At 44.3% G+C, this 18,837-nt stretch overlaps 4 protein-coding genes across 5 annotated transcripts; 2 read left to right on the top strand and 2 right to left on the bottom strand.

Annotated features, from left to right (window-relative positions):
• Positions 1–1,607: 1,607 nt before the first annotated feature.
• Positions 1,608–4,567, bottom strand: oip5 (opa interacting protein 5). Its single transcript, XM_068752232.1, has 5 exons — positions 4,313–4,567; positions 3,984–4,041; positions 3,666–3,788; positions 3,374–3,455; positions 1,608–3,174 (listed from the first exon to the last, which is right to left on the bottom strand). Exons 1-5 carry the CDS (start codon positions 4,485–4,487, stop codon positions 3,091–3,093), a joined length of 522 nt encoding a protein of 173 aa, XP_068608333.1. The 5' UTR covers positions 4,488–4,567; the 3' UTR covers positions 1,608–3,090.
• Positions 4,568–4,950: 383 nt separating this feature from the next.
• On the top strand, positions 4,951–7,484 carry nusap1 (nucleolar and spindle associated protein 1). The gene is made up of 12 exons (XM_068752000.1): positions 4,951–5,025; positions 5,214–5,268; positions 5,355–5,527; positions 5,623–5,752; positions 5,884–5,967; positions 6,045–6,157; positions 6,338–6,388; positions 6,481–6,638; positions 6,767–6,930; positions 7,013–7,129; positions 7,210–7,318; positions 7,397–7,484. The coding sequence occupies exons 1-12, from the start codon at positions 4,951–4,953 to the stop codon at positions 7,482–7,484; spliced, it is 1,317 nt and encodes a 438-aa protein (XP_068608101.1).
• Positions 7,485–7,871: 387 nt separating this feature from the next.
• On the bottom strand, positions 7,872–9,979 carry ndufaf1 (NADH:ubiquinone oxidoreductase complex assembly factor 1). Its single transcript, XM_068752299.1, has 5 exons — positions 9,807–9,979; positions 9,069–9,582; positions 8,609–8,794; positions 8,428–8,502; positions 7,872–8,283 (listed from the first exon to the last, which is right to left on the bottom strand). Exons 2-5 carry the CDS (start codon positions 9,567–9,569, stop codon positions 8,149–8,151), a joined length of 897 nt encoding a protein of 298 aa, XP_068608400.1. The 5' UTR covers positions 9,570–9,582; positions 9,807–9,979; the 3' UTR covers positions 7,872–8,148.
• Positions 9,980–10,366: 387 nt separating this feature from the next.
• On the top strand, positions 10,367–18,612 carry rtf1 (RTF1 homolog, Paf1/RNA polymerase II complex component). Of its 2 annotated transcripts, none has more exons than XM_068751778.1 (18): positions 10,367–10,505; positions 11,802–11,912; positions 12,118–12,268; positions 12,534–12,735; positions 12,852–12,969; positions 13,192–13,303; positions 13,387–13,525; positions 13,604–13,781; positions 13,880–13,962; positions 14,150–14,237; positions 14,354–14,461; positions 14,551–14,628; positions 14,743–14,864; positions 15,965–16,022; positions 16,453–16,530; positions 16,611–16,712; positions 17,044–17,158; positions 17,272–18,612. In XM_068751778.1, the coding sequence occupies exons 1-18, from the start codon at positions 10,422–10,424 to the stop codon at positions 17,376–17,378; spliced, it is 2,034 nt and encodes a 677-aa protein (XP_068607879.1). In that variant the 5' UTR covers positions 10,367–10,421; the 3' UTR covers positions 17,379–18,612. The 2 variants fall into 2 exon arrangements, with proteins under 2 accessions (XP_068607879.1, XP_068607878.1); XM_068751777.1 differs by having other exon boundaries at positions 14,150–14,246.
• The last annotated feature ends 225 nt before the right edge of the window (positions 18,613–18,837 follow it).

The raw sequence follows: 18,837 nt of genomic DNA, 5'->3' as shown, positions 1-18,837 counted from the left end.
TATACAAAGACCTGTGAATTTAGATTTTAGGACGGGTTCTCCAGTCTACCGTCTGCAGCCGACTGAAGGCCAGGCCTGCTGAACATCTTCCTCCAGACCGGCCCCGGAACCATCAAAGTGTCTCTTCCACGGCTGCCCAGACCGGTCGGGGGAGGGGGAAGCCTCACTGATGATCCGGTTTGGACATTTGGGACATGGGCGGCCTCCGTCCCAGCACGCTGTCCTCCGCAGCGTCCCCGTCTCCTGGTTTCTGCGTCGTGTTCGTCAGCCGACAGTGTGAGCTCCATCACACACTCGTGACGACATCTACATGTCGCCAAACACTTCTGGGTTGCCAGTTTGGTATTTGCATTGAGACCTGGGTTATATTCTTAGCAGTGAGCTAATAATAATTACAAAAAAAAGTCATTTACTTTAATCAAAGCCATTTCCTTGGATGAAAGCGAAGACACAAGATACTGTAGCAAAGATCAAGGCTGTGAGGACGTTGGACACGTAGTTCGTTGTTGTCGTTTTGTGCACTACCTCATCGTCAGTCCAACGGGAGTGTGATCAGTACGAGTAAATCAATAGTTAAGTGCCGCAGCAGTTTCGCATGCGTGTGTGTGAAACTTGTAGAGGTAGATTGTGTTTAATGCATTGACCTTAAACGGTACTCTCCTTCACGGCAGGTTTAGACCAAAATGACAAGAAATTATTTTTCCCAAATGACAGGTAGAGACAGAGTCACCAATATTCTCCCTGAACATAAAGCATTTAACGTTATTAAGGTCCAGTCCGGTGTTCTTCTGAGTTTCTCCTCCTCTCTTCTGAAAGCACCAACGTGCTTTCTTTACATAGTGGATCTAAAACCTCCTTCCCAATGTTTTTATGTAATTAGGAACGACAACCATGATGATGTCATGTCTGCCGGCACTGGGAACGTCGCGGTGCATCCCTTCAGACAAGCATATCAAAATTACTAAAGGGAAAATACATAATAATAATAATACGTTGGTGTTATACAGCGCTTTACATCGCGCATTATTCATTCGCTCCATACTTGGTGGTGAAGCCACCGACGTTCACTCGCTCGCTACATGCTCCTCCTGACGGAGATGATGAAACCATCTGGCTTCGTCTCTGCCTGCAGCCTAAATCCTTTCTACTCAGACTTGCAGCAGATTTTTGTCCAGCGCCGGAAGAAGCCCCGCCTTCGTTTGCTCTCCCCAGCTTCAGTTCTTGCGTGACTTATTTAAAATGAGACACACATTTAGCGGGATTTGTGCAATATTTGATCTTGACTGTCATGTTGTTGACCAAACTGTATATTGTATGAACAAGTGACAAGTTGTTTGAAAACAACAAAATCACAATGTCTTCCATTAAGAGATGTATAGACTCATGTGCATTAGCTTATTTAGCCAGACTGTGGTGCCAACATTATAGTAGCCATGCATGATCAGTGGTGATGCTCGCTTCATGGAAAAATAGTGAAATCCTTTTCTAGAATAAACCTGTGGGAATGAAACCATATTTAGATGCAGTTTTCCCAAACGATACTTGATCTCGTTTTGGATGCATGATTTTAAAATTCAATGATGACACAGCGTATGCAATAGATCTATTCAAGTCATTTTTAAAGGTATATTCTAAACTGTCAATACAAGGAAGCGCTTTTGGTGCAGCCTTGGGAGGAAAAGGAAAGGCTTAGATGTTCCAACTTGCATTCCGAGACACCTCCGGGTCAAAAGACGAAGTTTTTCGTGCAACAATGACGGAAACCTTTTGAGAATATTAACAGTAGTCCTTCGGATCAAATCGCTTGGGACCTGACGTAGCATTTTAGTGGTAGAATTAAGATGACATTGTACTGTACATAATGCCTGCATAGTTTTGTGATTCAGAGCTGATATATTTTAATCCATAAAATTGTATTTGATTAGTTTTAGAAGCAATAACCTACAATAATGCATGAGTTTAGCACCAGGGTGTAGGTGTTTAAAGGATTTACCCTCTTTTATGCCGATAGTAGCTAGCTATCTTATTAGCCACTTTTTAGGGAGTTGTACTAAATAATTGTATACATAAAGGTTTCCTGCAGAACTATGTACACGGACTGTAGCAAACTAAATCCTTTTTGCAGACTTACCGTATTCCCATGCCTTGTATTTGAACACCCAGACAATGGCCTAAAGGCAGTCTGTCCACGAGAGATGCGTTCAAGTTCAGTTAGCATTCAGTAGCATTTTGGACTCAAACCTCACCCGTTCTTTAGAAACACAGACTTCCAGGAACTCTGTGGCTGCAAAGGCTTTGCTGACCTTGACACTTGTTTGAAAAGCACTTTCTCTCATCTCCATCTCGTCTTGAATACCGTGTTCTAATGCTCCTTGTGGGGATTTATAATCACAATTTATACACAAGTAGGCGTCTAGCGACACAACTATATTGGTTTAAAAATATGCATGATTTAAGATTAACAAATGATTTGTATTGCATGCAATAATCTGACTTTGTAATGTGAATGACTGTAATTAGGCTAATGGAATGTTTATCAGATGTTCTGTGACGTTTGTTGTTTGACACAACAGCTGTTTTTTCAGACCGAACTGCAACCCCCCCAAAAAAAGGTGTTCCCAATTCTTTTACGGTTTGAGATGTTTCTGCTCTCACTCTGTTGTGCCAAACACGACCGTGGCAGTACAGCCCCAGTGCAGCTGGAAAACCATAAGAAAACCAAATGTTTAGGTGAGATTAATGACTTTACTTTGATCAGATCACTGAGGAGATGAACTGTGTAGAAACTATGCACTCCAGAGGGAGAACGTTGGCATGCTTGTTATGTGTGAGCCTCTTGTCTGGTTTTGTATTTACAAAAAAATAAAGAATCTGTATCAGAAGTTCAGCAATAAAATACAGCATAGTGCCAGTTGGATGGCTGTGTTGATGTCTACTTCCAGATACCAGTACTTCAATTCAGATACAGGTGTACATTTTATGTGTAGACCGATCCAAAAACACAGCAGTCTTCATTTGACAAAGGAGAATTTAATAAAGATGTGAATTAATTCTTTTTTTTACAAGACAATGATCCCTTATCCCGGAAGGCTACGAGTCAAACGCACTGGTGTTCGCCAGTCTGATCTGAAGGCGCGACATCCGATCCAGCTGCTCTTCAAACCGGTTTTTCACCTGCAGTAAAGAGATTTAAGATTCCAGCAAAAGGCATTGAAGGTCGTCCTTTTCACCATGCAAGACAAAATCCAAAATCTTTGAAAGGACTCATATCAAAAATAACTGAAATAAAAAATGGTTTGATAAAGCCAAATAAACTACTTTAATAAATCAGGCGGTAAATAGTACGGCACAGCGGTCAGGGGCGACGTCTCACCTCTGTGACGCTCTCTTTTAGGGCATTCATTTTAAACGTGAGCGTCGACGCTTCGACCATCGAGCTGCTGTTCAGGATGTAACTGCACACAGAAAGAAGCAGGCTGAAGAGATGCAGCCAAAAATGTTTTTATTACAAAAGAATGAAACGGCTGATTATGCACCATCTAGAAGAAACCCGTGAGAAACGGGCCGTTTCATCTCTGAGGCACTCGTTTGCTTTCGCCTCTCCGGATGAAACCTGAACAGGAAGTCAAAATGTTCGGCGTGTCGGAGCGGGCAGCGCAGCTTACCAGCTGATGCTTGCTTTGCTGAGGAGAAAAAGGGAACGAACGGCATCGAAACAAGCCGGGGACGAGTGAACAACCTTGCCCACCCTCGACTGGCAGCCGCGGCATATTAGGAGACTGAAGATGCTGCGTGGAAGACAAATAGAACCCAGCACAATCACCATCACAGGTCGAGGCTCAGGCGAGTGGTTTTTGAATGAACTATTAATCACCAGTAAATCCTTGGACTTTGCAACAGCATCTAAGTTTTGTACATTTGTCTAAAGCTGTGCTTTTCATTTTTTATCCAGTTGAATAAGTATATTCTTCTCGTTCACTCACCAATCAGCCAGTTCTCCTTCGTTGTTCGCATCACTGACGACAACATCCTCAGTTACTCCTGAAAGAAGTCAAGGCATTGATTGGTATCATGTTACGCAGCTGATCCATATTCCACCCCTCCACAGAAAACCTCGGAGCTGCCACAGCCGACTTTCCTCATGCTTTTTTGGTCAAACTGTTTATCTTGGACTTCCGGTATGCAAGTCGTAACAGGAAGAACTCTGGGACTCTATTCCTGAAGAACAACATCCGAGTTGCAGACGTGCACATATGAGGATGGGTATTGATTGCAGCACATTTGCTATGAAGGAGCGATGAAACGAACTTACTGAGACACATGATGGAATCCATGCATTTCATCTCCCCACAGACGTCGAAAGAGTCCCCCAAGACAATGTGGCATTTCTGACAGTGAAAAGTCATCTGCGGATTGTCTTCGGTGGTCCTCGCGGACATCTTTAACTTGTCGGTAATTTGAATTAAGATGCTCCCATCAAACTCCATGTTGGCTAAACCCAGAGCGCCCGGGTTGTCCCGCCCAGGAACCTTTTATTTGTTTCCCCTTCTTCTCCTTCCTCTTCTTCTTCCCTTCTTCTGTTGCACTATCTGTAACTTTAATTTAATACTGCCACCATGTTGTGCAATAGTAGAACTGTTCAAAGAAGGTTAAAGATAGACAGTATTATATAAAAATACTCTAGAATAAAATACTCTTTCGACTCACACTTAAAAGTCAGGTGTCACACTAGAACGTTTTTGCCGATAGAGGATAAATAGTTTATATTTTGCGCCGACAGAACGCGGTAGAGACATCGTCGCTCCGATTGGTTACAAGGCACATCCGGTCATATAGTAGCCAATCAGACAACGAGCACGACTGTTTTGAATCGCAGCAGTGGTTTTAACGCTCTGGCGCGACAGAGTTCATTTATTTCTTTTTTAAAAACGGAATAAACAATCACAACAAATGGATTTGGACTCCATGAAATATGCAGAGCTGCGAAGCCTCGCTAAGGACCTCGGACTTAAAGCGAACACGAAGGTAAAATAACTCCGCGACGTAAAGCTAATCCAACGTCGTTTAAACTTTATGCTAACTTGAAAGGGTTGTGTTAGCCAGTAATAACGTTTTAAACTAGCATAAAACAAGTCAACGTAAATGCATTATATTTGTGTGTAACTACGCGGCAATAAAACTAAAATTGATTAACAATTTCTGATCTAAAATAGACCGATAAACTCCTGAAAGCGATCAAGAAGCACTATCAGCAAGAGAAGGATAACAAGAGCGATGGGCAGGTGAAGTAATTCCGGCCATTGATGGATGCAGCGTGCGTTCTGAGTTGATACTTTTTCTCTTCTTACTCGTGCATCGTTCACAGGGACACGCTGAGGACGCCCCAAAAGAGGCACGGGATGAGGCTCCGGGCAGCACCATGTTCGTGAACACGCGTCGAGGCAGGGGAAAAGCCACCAAGAGAAGGATTGCTAGTGTTGAACCAGCGACCGAATGTGATGGAAAGTCACACCCGAGTGCTGCGGAGGTATTACTCTCACCGCAGTATACAAAGTTAGACTGAACGCTTATCGCAGGTTTAACCTCGAGCATTAATGATGGACGAAATGTTGTTCCTTTCAGGAGGACACTGTGGCTGGTGCATCCCGTGGTGATAGGAAGAGAAGAGTGTCCTCTACCAAGGTTAAAGGTGAGGCTGCTGGTCCTGAGCAGCAGCCTGACCTTCAGGATGAAGCCCCGCTGCATGTCAAAGGTCAGCAATGTGGTTTTATGAACAAAAACTCTTTCTTGTGAAGTAATCTCTTCTTTCTGTGTTGCAATTGTCTTTCCTCAAATGTTCTCGTCATCTTGAATCTGATTTTATGATCCTTTAAATGTGTCCAGAAAAAGGCCCAAAAGCTGGTCGAATCCCTCGTGACAGAGGTCTGCAGCAGAGGAGCAAGCTGTTGCTGAAGCCTGTTACTCCGAGTAAGTTTTTCTGATCCTGGTCAAGTGGTTGTCCCTTTACAAAAATGCTAAATACATTTTTTTTTTTTTTTTAATAGACTTCAAAAAACTCCACGAGGCACATTTTAACAAGATGGAGTCGATAGACACTTATGTCCAGCGGAAGACCAAGCAGCTGGAGAGTTATAGGAGCTCTGTTAACGAACCGAAGGTACCCAAAATCACGTTGGTTATTATATTTATTATGGTTATATCTTTTGCTACTATAGTTTTAGTTTCATAGTGCTAGAGTTTTCCAAAAGGTCTACAGGGCGGCTTTAGTAAAATACTTTAAGTCTTATGTTCTCCAGTGAACCATGTGTTTTAATATATATTCCATTTTATTTTTTAGCAACTTTCAGACAAAACTAAGCTAAAGCAAGCTGAAGGCAAAACTCGAGCGGTGAGCATCACTACCCGTTGATCACTTCAGCTACAATACAGCTGCAGCAGGCTGATGGCGTGTATTTGAGCATGTATTTATATACTCCACAGAAGAAGAATCGTTCCTCCGTGTTCAGCCCTGTCCCGGCAAACAAGGGAACAGCTGAGGACAAGCGCAGACAAACTCTGCTCTCAGCCAGCAAAGCGCCTCAGAACAAAGATGCTAAATTCAGACCATCTGTTCTTTCCACTCGCAGAATAAACGTTCGGTGAGTCGCTTTTCTACTCTGTAGCATAAGTCAGGACAGAAGTACGTTTCAATAATTCTCTGATTCAAACTTTACTTAGAGGCCATTTTTATGTCGTACTCCATATCCTGCTTTAACTTTGCACACAGGTTTTCAGAAGCCACTCAAGATACTGAATTCAAGAGGTCCACAGTGAAGACGCCGGCACGCAAGTCCTCCTACGTGACCTCGAGCACGCCACAAAAAACGAGTGCTGATGGAGGAAAGCAGAGCAATGTCAGGACTTCAACTTTCTTTGCCACAAAAATTCCAGGTACTTTTTTAAATCCTGGGAATGACATCTGAAGTAAACAATGGAAGCACATAGAGTCAGTTTTCCTTTCTGAACTTCGCAGGAACATTTGTTTTCACCGGCAACACAAGTACTTCAACAACGCCGGGAACACAAACCAAGTCTAAATTTGACCTGAAGGCGAGTCTCTCTCGTCCTCTGACCTACAAGCCTCACACAGGTACAAAAAGACGTCTTTAAACTGAGGCACCGCGTCGGTGGCCCCGGTGATGCTAAGGTGGTTTATTTTTGGTTTTACAGGTAAACTGAAGGTGTTTGGAGAGACCACAGAAAATACGGCAGGAAACAAGTCACTTAACTCTGTCAGCTCGCATCAGAAAAACTACAAACAGCACCAAGTCCAGACACGGTACGTCTGGGATGAAATCACACTGCTAGATTCACTCCTCACATCAGTCTCTGAAGGATCCTTCCTGTCGCATTGTAGGGAGGACAGGAGGACGAGGCAAATGGACAACAGGAAGCAGAAGAAGGACGATGTGCTAGGAGCAAGAAGAGGTCTTGTCATGATGTAAAATGTGCTGCATCATGTTCCTGTGTAAATATTTTGTCGCTTGCAGTCAAACGGTTTGTGATATTTAGCCTTCTAGCAGATCAGAGCGCTTTTCTCTGTCGTTCAAACATCATTTTTAAGATGATTTCTTCTGAATGATGCATTTATGTATTTTCATGTGTAGCTAATTTATGTTTTCTGCAGTTCAAACAGACGCTTTTGTTCTTAAAAAATATATTTCCGTAAAATATAATGCTTTAGCTTGTTAGAATAGAGCAGGCTGATAACGACAGCAGCTGAATTCGTTTTCGTCATCTGCATTCTCCAGTTTCAAATTAAACTGCTACTACGGTTTTACAAAACGTTCCTGTACATCGTTTTGCAAAACAAATTAACAATTCAAGTGAGATAGGTTTTTATTCATGGAGATCCAGGCAGTTCACATGTTTTGGAAGAAGAAATGTTTCGCACACGATTTAAATAAACTTGGATTCGATGTGGAAAGGGCAGCATCTTGTGTCATCTCAGTTAAACATAATGGATCGCTAACGATCCATAAGAGCTGCAATCCAGTGCACAATATCTTAACAGAAGTGTTACCAATATTGATTATCAGGTGTATCAAAGGCTGGTTGTTTCAGCGTAATGCAGTGATTCCATAAATAAACTTCATGTGCATCTGAAACTTAAGGATTCCTCTTGTACATCTCGTAGGCAAACTCCTCAGTGTGTGCATGATCTTTAGCGACGCCAATGAAATCAATCTCCAGCTGGAAATGCCCATCAGCTTTATCTCCTAAGGTGAATCCAATGTTGGTCACCTGTAAATGGAAAGAAATGTGAATAAAGAAAACGGCAGTAGTTCAACATTCACATGTTTACCATTTAGGCACGAGGTTGCAGCAGTGATGGCTTCTTTTTTATTATAACTTAATGCTACGTCGTTCAGTTTTCCTTCGCTGTACCTTGTCCAGCCATATAGGATGTTGATCATCGTGTATTCTCCCACAATGGGTGAGGAAAAACTTGGAAAAAGGTATCTGTAAGGAAGATCAGAGTAGTAAAGTGAAAGAAACAAAACATTAGGCTCACTGCACCGCAAAACTTTAATGACACGCTACTCAAAGTATTTGAACTTTGTCTTACCTTGACGTCTTGCCAGTAGGGTCCTCCTCTGGTGTACAGGAAATAACAGTACAAGTCATCTTTCTGGTGAGAGAAGAACGTGTCCGTTGCGATGCTGATCATCCAGGGCCGGCCATCGCCACGAACACGCAAATGCAGGTAGTTGAAACTGGTCCAATCGTGGAGAATTTTTTTATCAAATGCAGCCTGGAAAATAAAAAGATAATTTAATTGTTTTTGATGTTGTTAAATTCAGCTTGTACTGTATATTTAGTTTTTGAAAAATACTAAATATTTTGTTCCTAAATGTTTCAGAAGTCATTCTATGAGGGGTACAGCTGCTTCATAGATTTTAACCTTGAATTCAATGACACTAACGGTTTGATAAAATCAAAACCGAGAGCCAAGAACCCCTCCCAACAAAAAATAATCATATTTAAATCACCGCTTTTGCCTAAAGTGTACGGGTCCATGAACTAACCAGCTGTGGCTGTGAACGCAGGGTGCAGTAGCCACTGTAGCGAGTTTCTCCATCGTTTGGAGGAGTGGAGTTCAGCGTGCCATACAGAAAACAGGTATTAGTGTTTTTGCCAAGCTTCAAGTAAGCCTCACTTTGGCCTCCTATCTCCCGATCCGAGGACACCGTCCACTGTTCCAGGGATTCTGGACCTCGGAACTCCCACACCACCCTGTTCTGCTCGAACGCGTGTTCACTCAGCGGTCTGCCTTCTGGTCCGATTGTCAAGGATTCAACAAAGTATTTTTTCAGCAATACAAAAGTCCTCCTTATTTCTTTCACACCCTTTGCAAGGTCAAATGTCATGCTCTGCCATTGGAACTTGTCTTCATTGGGAGTTCCAGGTCGTCTGTATTTCAAAGCTCTTCTGGGAACAGTGAAAGGAGTGACGGGAGGGGACAGCAGACGGCGGATGGACCTCAGCAGCCTTGTTGACGTGAGACTTGTGATCTTTGTCAGAGACATTTCAGCTGATTCACTGATGATACACAAGAAAAACAATATTTGGGTTCTAGGGTGGAAAAGAATCATGAAAGATCAAAAGTTATACTCGCATATATCGCTAACGACGTACAAACAGAACTACAAAAATGCCACTTGTACCCTTAATCCTTAACAGTAATACCAAGGATTTGAACTTTAGCATGAAGCGAGGCTGCTTCTCTGATCAAGATGAATGAGTAGGATGGATATTTCACCTACCTCTGTCCTTGTTCAGATTGGATACACGATCGGGTTATTTAACAAAATATATTTTATTCTGTTATGGATTAAAACAACAAACTAAACTATTCAAAGCTACAGTCATTTATAAACTCACGGCTGCCGGAGCTAAAACACGAACTAAGACTCAAACGCAACATTTGTGATGCGTTCAATGGTCGGACTTCATTTTAGAAAACAACATGGAGTGGCAAGCAGAACGCAGATCGTACAACAGCGATTCAGCGTAGAAGTTTAAATTACCACCAAACCTGAATGCAGCACGTGTGCACCACAGATTTCTGTCCTGACTGATGCATTCATTCACAAATGGTTCCGCTCACAGCGAGTTATTATTGTTCTCGCATACTGGTTCAACATCTTTCCACACTTTTAAACCATATTAATAATTGATATAATAAATACAAGCATGAATCGGAATTTAGTTTCACTTATACAGATATAACATTAAACAGTAACCATATGTTTGCGCGCATGCTCAGTGCTGCCTTTGTGTGATTGACTGCAGCGCCAACTAGCTAGCTAGCAGCAACGCTTAGCCTCCTACATTTAGACGCCACGGAGGTAGCTAACAGGCTAGCTGTGTAGCTAATCATGGTGAATGTGAAGAAACGGAAAGGTCGGGTCGTGATTGACTCTGACTCCGAAGACAGTGCCAGCGACGATAATTTAGATCAGGTAGGTGTGTTTTATTTCGCTCATTAAATGGTCAACAGTTTGGCGTGAAGCCCGACCTAAGCTATGTGGCTGCGCTCTGTTTGGCCTCCCATGAACGAGTCGAGGCTGGGTCCATCTTATTTACAATCCGCGTCCCTTTTCCCAGTAACCACGTCGCTGCCTAAATGTAAGTGTGTCGGGTTATGTGTCGGGATGCGGAGCCGAGGTCGAGAGGAGTGTTTGAGAGCATTCAGAAGGCATTTCCTCGTAATGTGCAAGCTAAGTTTTGCTAACGTTGAGGATGCATCCCGAGAGATGGAACTTGGCAATTACACTGTTTTGTTGTGAAACGAAAGTGCCGCGCAAAGGCCTGCTGTGGGTCGCAGTTATGTGTAAGTTGTGAGATGTGACGACTCGCTTTCAGAAATAAACCAGAATGCGTCTGCAACACAAGAGGGGTGAGACTCGGTTTAGCCTGAGGAACCTTATCTCCAGTGACGTCATCGGCTCAGAGCTGAAGTTCTATTTCTGTGTTGTTGTCAAACAAGCGCTGGAGGAGCTGAGCTGCCTCAGCAAAGCGGCGCCGGTTCCTATTCAGACGCCGAAGCGGCAGCTGCAGCTCCTCGTGCAGGCCACAAGCTCTTGTTGTTTGTGATCATGAAGGTGTTTGGTGGTTACTTGAGCTGAGGTAGCCATTTATTCAGGTTGAAGTTAGCTGCAGGGCCTTTGAGGTAAGTATTGACGTCACCCCTTCCCATACGGGCTGCTGGTCAAATAGGACTCTCTGCTTGTTCTCTCAAATTTTAAATCGGGATAGCGTCTCGTCCAATTTGGGAATGCCTTGAGATTCCCCAGGAGGAGCAGGAACGTTTTGGACCTCTGGAACGCTCTACTTGGTGACCGTACTTGCAGCCAACACAATGTGTTTTGATTCTTCACTTCCTTGTTCACCTTACTTCACTTGCAGGACGCTGACTGCTGAAAAACAGAACGAGTGTCTTTAAAGATTTAAGCATTGTCACGCCGCGTAGTCTCGGGTTATTTGCACCTGTATTTAGAAGAGGAGAAGAAAAACTTTTTTTTCACTCAATATGCACTCACACTACACACATGCACACACACACACACACACACACACACACACAGAGGGCCTGGTACCTCTCCAACGGTCAGTCCACACTCGGATCCTTATGGTACTGAGCTGCTGCCGCCCCTCCGGATTGGACAGACCAAGATGCATTTCATTTCTCTCTTTGGCATCGTTGTGATTTTACTGCGTGCGCTTTCTGAATTACATCAGCATGATCTAATTTTCAGGAGCTTTTGTCTTTGGCAAAGAGGAAGAGAGTTGATTCAGGTGAACAGGAAGAGCCAGTTAGCAAACCTGCAGCTTCTACAGACTCTGAAACATCTGATAGTGACGATGAGGTATGACACGTCTGTTTTTGTTTATTTCTCACAAATTACATTTGCATTACATTTGGAAAAGAATAGAATGTTAAAATACAGTTTAAAGATGCCAGGATTCGTTTTATTTTATAAAGCACTGCAACATTTACCAAAGACTCTTATTCTTTGCCAGTTGCTGTTATTTAATATAACTAAGGCTGATCTGTTAAATGCTTTTGTCCAGTGGACCGTGGGCGGCACCAAAGGCAAGAAGAAGGTTAAGCAGGGGAAAGGCTCTGAGAAGAAGAATGCCACAAAGAAGAAGGTTAATAAATCAACGGCGTCTGGCAGCTCGGAGGGAGACAGTTCAGCGGAGAGCTCTGCACCAGAGGAGGGTACGCATTCAGTGTTGGGCTGCTTGATGAGCCTGTGGAAAAATCCCACAAGTTAATAACTGCAGCTTCTTCATTGTTCTCACATGGACCGAGAGAAGGGATGCCCCGATTTTCAAATACTTTCATTTGGGTACTTACCAATACAGGTCGGCTTTCTGCAGAGTAAAGTCATGATGAAGAGGCAGCGTATGGGAAGACTTCATGTCGCCGGTGTTTATTGCTGCACCTGATCGCTATTTGCATCGGTGAATCGCTTTATTTTCAGGTGAGGTGTCCGATTCCGATAGCAACAGTTCATCCTCCAGCTCCGACTCGGACTCGTCTGAAGATGAGGTCTTCAGGGACGGTTATGATGACGACCTGATGGGAGACGCGGAGGACAGAGCTCGACTTGAACAGATGACGGAGAAGGAGAGGGAGCAGGAGCTGTTCAACAGAATCGAGAAGAGGGAGGTGCTGAAGAGACGGTGAGTGATGCCGGCGGGAGAGGGGGGTGCGGCCCGAAAAATAAAGCGCGAAACATTCAGGTGAAAATGCGACTGTACTTCTACGGAGGTGCTGAATACGACGTTTATTTTGACAGTTTTGAAATTAAGAAGAAGCTGAAGACGGCCAAAAAGAAGGAGAAGGAGGAAAAGAAAAAGAAGCAGGAGGAAGAACAAGAAAAGAGGAAGCTATCTCAGGTTCAAGACACACAAGTGGTACGTTTCAAAAGGAAATGTTGTGTTCGCATGCCATCGTTCTTGTTCTGTGTGCTTATTGGATGAACGATAAACGAAGAGGTCGTATGAATTGAAGCCCTGGGGTCCCAGACTGCTTTTGAAAACAAACATTTTAACCTGAAAGTGTTGGCAGACATGCATCGCTGGACGGGACACGTTTTTTCATCCTTGGTGTTTCTACTAAATCTTCCCCTCTTCCAGGTGATGTCACACAACAAGGAACGGCGATCCAAACGTGACGAAAAACTTGACAAGAAGTCCCAGGCCATGGAGGAACTCAAAGCTGAGCGAGAGAAGAAGAAAAACAGAACGGGTTGGTGTGAGCTTCGCCTATTTGTTGCGACCGTTAATCCATTTCCAAAAGATGACGCGCGATCTCTTCTCTTCGTCGAGCAGCGGAACTTCTGGCCAAGCGGCAGCCGCTGAAGACGAGCGAGGTTTACTCCGACGATGAGGAGGAAGAGGAGGAAGACGATGACAAGTCATCAGTCAAGAGCGACCGCAGTTCACGTTCGTCTTCTTACGACGATGACGAGTGAGTCTGACTCTCCTGGACTTTATTCGTCTTGTCCCTCGTGTCAACGTAACCTCCTGCCGGTGATCCCGTCAACAGAAAAGAGGAAACTCCACCAAAGTCGCAGCCGGTTTCGCTCCCGGACGAGCTCAACCGGGTGCGTCTGTCCCGGCACAAGCTGGAGCGCTGGTGCCACATGCCCTTCTTCGCTAAGACGGTGACCGGTTGCTTCGTCAGGATAGGGATTGGGAACAGCAGCAGTAAGCCCGTTTACAGGGTAAGCTCCGTTGCTAGGTAACGCATCCTTTATGATGTTGAATATTGAGCATAACTTGTGTTTCTTATTAGACTATTTTTCTCTCCTACTCTTCAAAGGTTGCTGAAATTGTGGACGTGGTAGAAACATCAAAGGTTTACCAGCTGGGGTCAACACGAACAAACAAGGGGTTACAATTACGGTAGGTTTTGCTGCGTAACAGATTTTATGTCATTTATTTAACTTCAAGCTTCCTTCTGTGCTTCTCTCAGGCGTGAGACGCAAACATCTCTCCACATGCTCACTTAGATTCTGACTGCACAAACACTGGCTCCATCAGAAAATCTCCCAGAAGCATTGAGGCATTTCCTGTCTCATCTCTTCCTCAGGCATGGCGGCGACACGCGGGTGTTCAGGCTTGAGTTCGTATCAAATCAGGAGTTTACAGAAAGCGAGTTCATGAAGTGGAAGGAGGCGGTAAGCTCGGTCAGCTTGAGGCGGAGCTTGAGGCGGAGCTTGAGGCGGAGCTCGAGGCGGAGCTTTGTCTCCTTGATGACTGAAGGTTTTGCACGGTGACTTGTGTTGCTTTCTAGATGATGGTTGCTGGAATGCAAGTACCGACTTTGGATGAAATCACCAAAAAGGAGCAGACCATCAAGGAAGCGATGAATTATAAGTTCAATGACAAAGACATAGAGGACGTGAGTGTGTCTCTCTGGATGCTAATTATTATTTGGGTTCACTAATTCTGCAGTGGAACATGGCATGTATTTTCCTTTAATTGCTGCAGATTGTGAAAGAAAAGGACCGATTCCGAAAGGCTCCTCCGAATTATGCCATGAAGAAAACACAGTTGCTCAAAGACAAGGTAGAGGAGCGTGACTGCTTTACACTTTAAACTGCTAAATGCTTCCTCGACGTAAGGCATCAAAGCCCGGCACATGTATGCGCTCCACTTGTGAATTTTGTTGTGCTTGTGAAGGCCATGGCAGAGGAGAGCGGAGACGGAGACAAAGTGAAAGTGATCCAGGACGAGCTGAACAAACTTGAGGAGAGGGCAGAGGCACTGGACAGACAGAGGACAAAGAACATCTCTGCCATCAGGTGAACAAGCTGCAGAGTATTCTGTCTCAGCAAACGGGACGTGTCTCTCAGACCTGCTGTCTCTCAGACCTGCTGTCTCTCAGACCTGCTGTCTCTCAGACCTGCTGTCCTTCAGACCTGCTGTCTCTCAGGCCTGCTGTCTCTCAGACCTGCTGTCTCTCAGGCCTGCTGTCTCTCAGGCCTGCTGTCTCTCAGGCCTGCTGTCCTTCAGACCTGCTGTCTCTCAGGCCTGCTGTCTCTCAGACCTGCTGTCTCTCAGGCCTGCTGTCTCTCAGACCTGCTGTCTCTCAGGCCTGCTGTCTCTCAGGCCTGCTGTCTCTCAGGCCTGCTGTCCTTCAGACCTGCTGTCTCTCAGGCCTGCTGTCTCTCAGACCTGCTGTCTCTCAGGCCTGCTGTCTCTCAGGCCTGCTGTCTCTCAGGCCTGCTGTCTCTCAGACCTGCTGTCCTTCAGACCTGCTGTCCTTCAGACCTGCTGTCTCTCAGGCCTGCTGTCTCTCAGACCTGCTGTCCTTCAGACCTGCTGTCTCTCAGGCCTGCTGTCTCTCAGGCCTGCTGTCTCTCAGGCCTGCTGTCTCTCAGGCCTGCTGTCTCTCAGGCCTGCTGTCTCTCAGGCCTGCTGTCTCTCAGACCTGCTGTCCTTCAGACCTGCTGTCTCTCAGACCTGCTGTCCTTCAGACCTGCTGTCCTTCAGACCTGCTGTCTCTCAGGCCTGCTGTCTCTCAGACCTGCTGTCTCTCAGACCTGCTGTCTCTCAGACCTGCTGTCCTTCAGACCTGCTGTCTCTCAGGCCTGCTGTCTCTCAGACCTGCTGTCTCTCAGGCCTGCTGTCTCTCAGGCCTGCTGTCTCTCAGGCCTGCTGTCTCTCAGACCTGCTGTCTCTCAGGCCTGCTGTCTCTCAGACCTGCTGTCTCTCAGACCTGCTGTCTCTCAGACCTGCTGTCTCTCAGACCTGCTGTCCTTCAGACCTGCTGTCTCTCAGACCTGCTGTCTCTCAGGCCTGCTGTCTCTCAGACCTGCTGTCTCTCAGACCTGCTGTCTCTCAGGCCTGCTGTCTCTCAGACCTGCTGTCTCTCAGACCTGCTGTTTTTTTTATCACCCAGTTACATCAATCAGAGGAACAGAAGTTGGAACATCGTTGAATCTGAAAAAGCTCTTGTGGTAAGTTTTCACCTGGACATGCACCTTCTGATTATTACGGCTCCGATGAAAGTTGATGATTGGATGTATTGTGGTTTTAAAATTAAAATAAAAGATGCAAGCAGGGAGGTGCTTTAATACAGATTAGTTTTTGCTCTGTTTACAATTATTTCACTTCTGTTTGCATGACAAGAAGGAAGCAAGGAAAGGTTTTTAAACTCATTTTGGGTTGGGGAGAGTAGCGAGTATATTTTTTATGACCCCCCACCCCCCCCTGCATCTGCTCCTCACTCCTCACTCCTCAGCTCTGGTGTGCGCCGGCCTGCCGTGGTTGCAGCAGTGCATGTGACGAGACAAGAAAGCTGCTTCTCTACATGAAGATATTAAATTCTTCTACCGTGACACTGAACGTTGGTGTTTCAAACCCTGTTTATTGTTTGTTGTATCACAGGCCGAAGGACAAAATGCTAAAAACCAACAAATGGACCCTTTCACGCGAAGACAGTGCAAACCCACCATGGTGTCTAACGTAAGGTTTGATATTTATTTTATGAAATGCTTTGCTTATAAAGTCATGAACCCTGCTGAAGCAGCTCGCGTCTACCGCAGGCCAGAGACCCGTCGGTCCACGCCGCCATTCTCGCTCATCTAAACCAGAAGTACGGCTCCGGGTCGGAAGGCGATCCCTCCGGTGCAGACAAAAACAAACTGGTGAGCAGAGAAAGCACCAATAAGCACTCCCACTTGTTTCATTTAGAAAAGGTTTGGAGAGAGGAGTGAAGTATTTACTTCTTTCACTTGTTTGCCAAGACCAAAATCCTGTTTGCAGTCCTGCTCCAAGTGATGCGTCATACCTAAATGAAAGCATGTGCTTGGAGCTCTGCAGTTTATTTTAGCTTCGAGTCGTCAGGAGCTTGACTCTTAATAGTTTGATAAATGCACATGATCATCTTTTTTCTGTATTAAACTAGAGGAATGACTAAATGGTCAATCATAGAAGAAATATGCGTCTAGTTTTTAACCTCAGTTTGTTTTATTATAGGGTCAATCAAACGCAAAAGACAAAGACGCTCCCAAGCCGGCCACTGACCTCTCAGAGGACTTGTTTAAAGTCCATGATTTCGACGTGAAGATTGACCTGCAGGTCCCCAATGCGGGTGAGACATTTTTTAAAGACCAGTTTTACTCGTTCAGCCTTGCTTTCTGTTTTGGGTGTCTGACGTGCAAAATGAATGTCAACGAGCACAGAGATTTATTTTGCGTTCCGCAGAGGCAAAGTCTCTGTCTGTGAGCTCCAACGCGCTGCCGGTGAAGGACGGGGCCCCTCGCAGGTCCCTCAACCTGGAAGACTACAAGAAGAGGCGAGGGCTCATCTGATCAGTCCAGGCTATTATTCAGAATCCACATTGCATGTGTAGTTGGCTGAGTAAGTGTGTGTGTGTGAGAGAGAGAGAGACAGGCTCCCAGAAGACGTGTGTTTGAATGTTGATGCAACAGACTGTTTATCCAAATACAGAGGAAATACTGATAAGGCAAAGACAACACTTTTCTTAAAGGAGGCTTGTCCAGATGTTTCTTGTTTTGTTCGTGTTCCAAGTCACACAGAAACTCTGATTCCGAGTTGCTTTTTTAACTTTTTCCCCTCCTTATTCTTTTTTGGCTCTTCTGGACTTCACTTCTTATTTTTGTCTTTTTTTGTTATTTTTTTAAGGACACTGCGCTTGTGGATATTTTGAACAGGGACACTATCTTCGAGGACTTGGATGAGGCATCTCTATTACTGAGCTGCATACCAGCAGTGAATTGCTCTTGTAAATTCCTTGTAAATGTAATCAACAGTCCATCCTGAATTTTAACAGCCTTGTATTTTGGGGGGGGGGGAGAGTTGTTCACGTTTTTTTTTGTTTTGGCCCCTCGTTAACAAGAGAACAGCATTTTTGGAGCCTGAAAATGCAAACTTTTGAAAACAGGGTCTAGAGGCACTGTTTGCACGGCAAGTTTTTACTCAAATCGAACAGGTTCAGCCTTTCGCATTTCAAAAACAGCAGTGTTTTTGAAATGATCCCTGTACTCGTGGATCTGCAACAAGGACTGAACAAGCTACTAAGAACTCATTCCACGGTGTTGATTTTTAACCACAAACTGCTGCCCTGGTATGCATACTTCAATGTTTTTTTTTTTGCCATTTAGAAGATCCATGTCCTTTGGATCGTTTCTGAACTGTTTCAATGAATACAGACTTAAAAATAAAAAGGGTTTTCAGCAACAATGTCTGGTAAACGAGTCTTAAATGACTACAACCTGACTCCATGACAAATATGAAAACTTCTCACAACATTGTCAACTGAACATTTATAAAAAAAATTGTTTAAAAGCAACCCAATTTAAAAAAAAAAAAAAAAGATTTCTATGGTTGGTCTTGTTATGAAAGTGTTATGCTTCATTTCTGATAATCTTGTTGTTGGGATTACTTCTCTTCCCTGAACTCCCAGAATCAGATTCTATGTGTAATCAATTGTGTCAATAGTCAGTTCCTGTGTTGATGTGGCATGCCATGTAAATATGCATTTTGGCGTGAGTGCGGAAAAAATAAAGAGGCACTGTTTCATAAGTACTTTGTCACGTTGTCTCTTTTCTTATCTGAAGTTGAGACTGTCGTCAGGTAATCTGCTGAGGTTGTTCTATTAAGGATAATTTGATGCTCTAAGTCTCAATGTATCTTTTTTTTTTCCAGTCAATGCATTTATTAGCAACGTTATTTCAAAAGTTCTAAAGCTTCGAGGCTTCGTGTACCATGTTTTGAAGTTTTTCATTTCTTTATTCTTACGTTTTTGTC

This window comes from Brachionichthys hirsutus, chromosome 18, assembly GCF_040956055.1.
Source record: "Brachionichthys hirsutus isolate HB-005 chromosome 18, CSIRO-AGI_Bhir_v1, whole genome shotgun sequence".
Taxonomy (NCBI): Eukaryota; Metazoa; Chordata; class Actinopteri; order Lophiiformes; family Brachionichthyidae; genus Brachionichthys; species Brachionichthys hirsutus.
This window is presented reverse-complemented; position numbering and strand designations above follow the sequence as displayed.

Bases quoted from the DNA above. Each gene is read 5' to 3' on its own strand.
- rtf1 (XM_068751777.1), top strand. From the start codon at position 10,422: ATGGTGAATGTGAAGAAACGGAAAGGTCGGGTCGTGATTGACTCTGAC. The intron at 13,782-13,879 runs GTAAGCTCCGTT...TACTCTTCAAAG, and splicing joins GCAGTAAGCCCGTTTACAGG to GTTGCTGAAATTGTGGACGT. The intron at 14,462-14,550 runs GTGAGTGTGTCT...TAATTGCTGCAG, and splicing joins ATGACAAAGACATAGAGGAC to ATTGTGAAAGAAAAGGACCG.
- oip5 (XM_068752232.1), bottom strand. From the start codon at position 4,487: ATGGAGTTTGATGGGAGCATCTTAATTCAAATTACCGACAAGTTAAAG. The intron at 3,789-3,983 runs GTGAGTGAACGA...TCTTCCACGCAG, and splicing joins GAAGGAGAACTGGCTGATTG to CATCTTCAGTCTCCTAATAT. The intron at 3,175-3,373 runs GTGAGACGTCGC...TCTTTACTGCAG, and splicing joins TAAAAGAGAGCGTCACAGAG to GTGAAAAACCGGTTTGAAGA.
- nusap1 (XM_068752000.1), top strand. From the start codon at position 4,951: ATGGATTTGGACTCCATGAAATATGCAGAGCTGCGAAGCCTCGCTAAG. The intron at 5,269-5,354 runs AGAGCGATGGGC...TCTTACTCGTGC, and splicing joins TCAGCAAGAGAAGGATAACA to ATCGTTCACAGGGACACGCT. The intron at 6,389-6,480 runs GTGAGCATCACT...TATACTCCACAG, and splicing joins CTGAAGGCAAAACTCGAGCG to AAGAAGAATCGTTCCTCCGT.
- ndufaf1 (XM_068752299.1), bottom strand. From the start codon at position 9,569: ATGTCTCTGACAAAGATCACAAGTCTCACGTCAACAAGGCTGCTGAGG. The intron at 8,795-9,068 runs GTTAGTTCATGG...TTTATTTTCCAG, and splicing joins TGCGTTCACAGCCACAGCTG to GCTGCATTTGATAAAAAAAT. The intron at 8,284-8,427 runs GTACAGCGAAGG...TTCCATTTACAG, and splicing joins ATCCTATATGGCTGGACAAG to GTGACCAACATTGGATTCAC.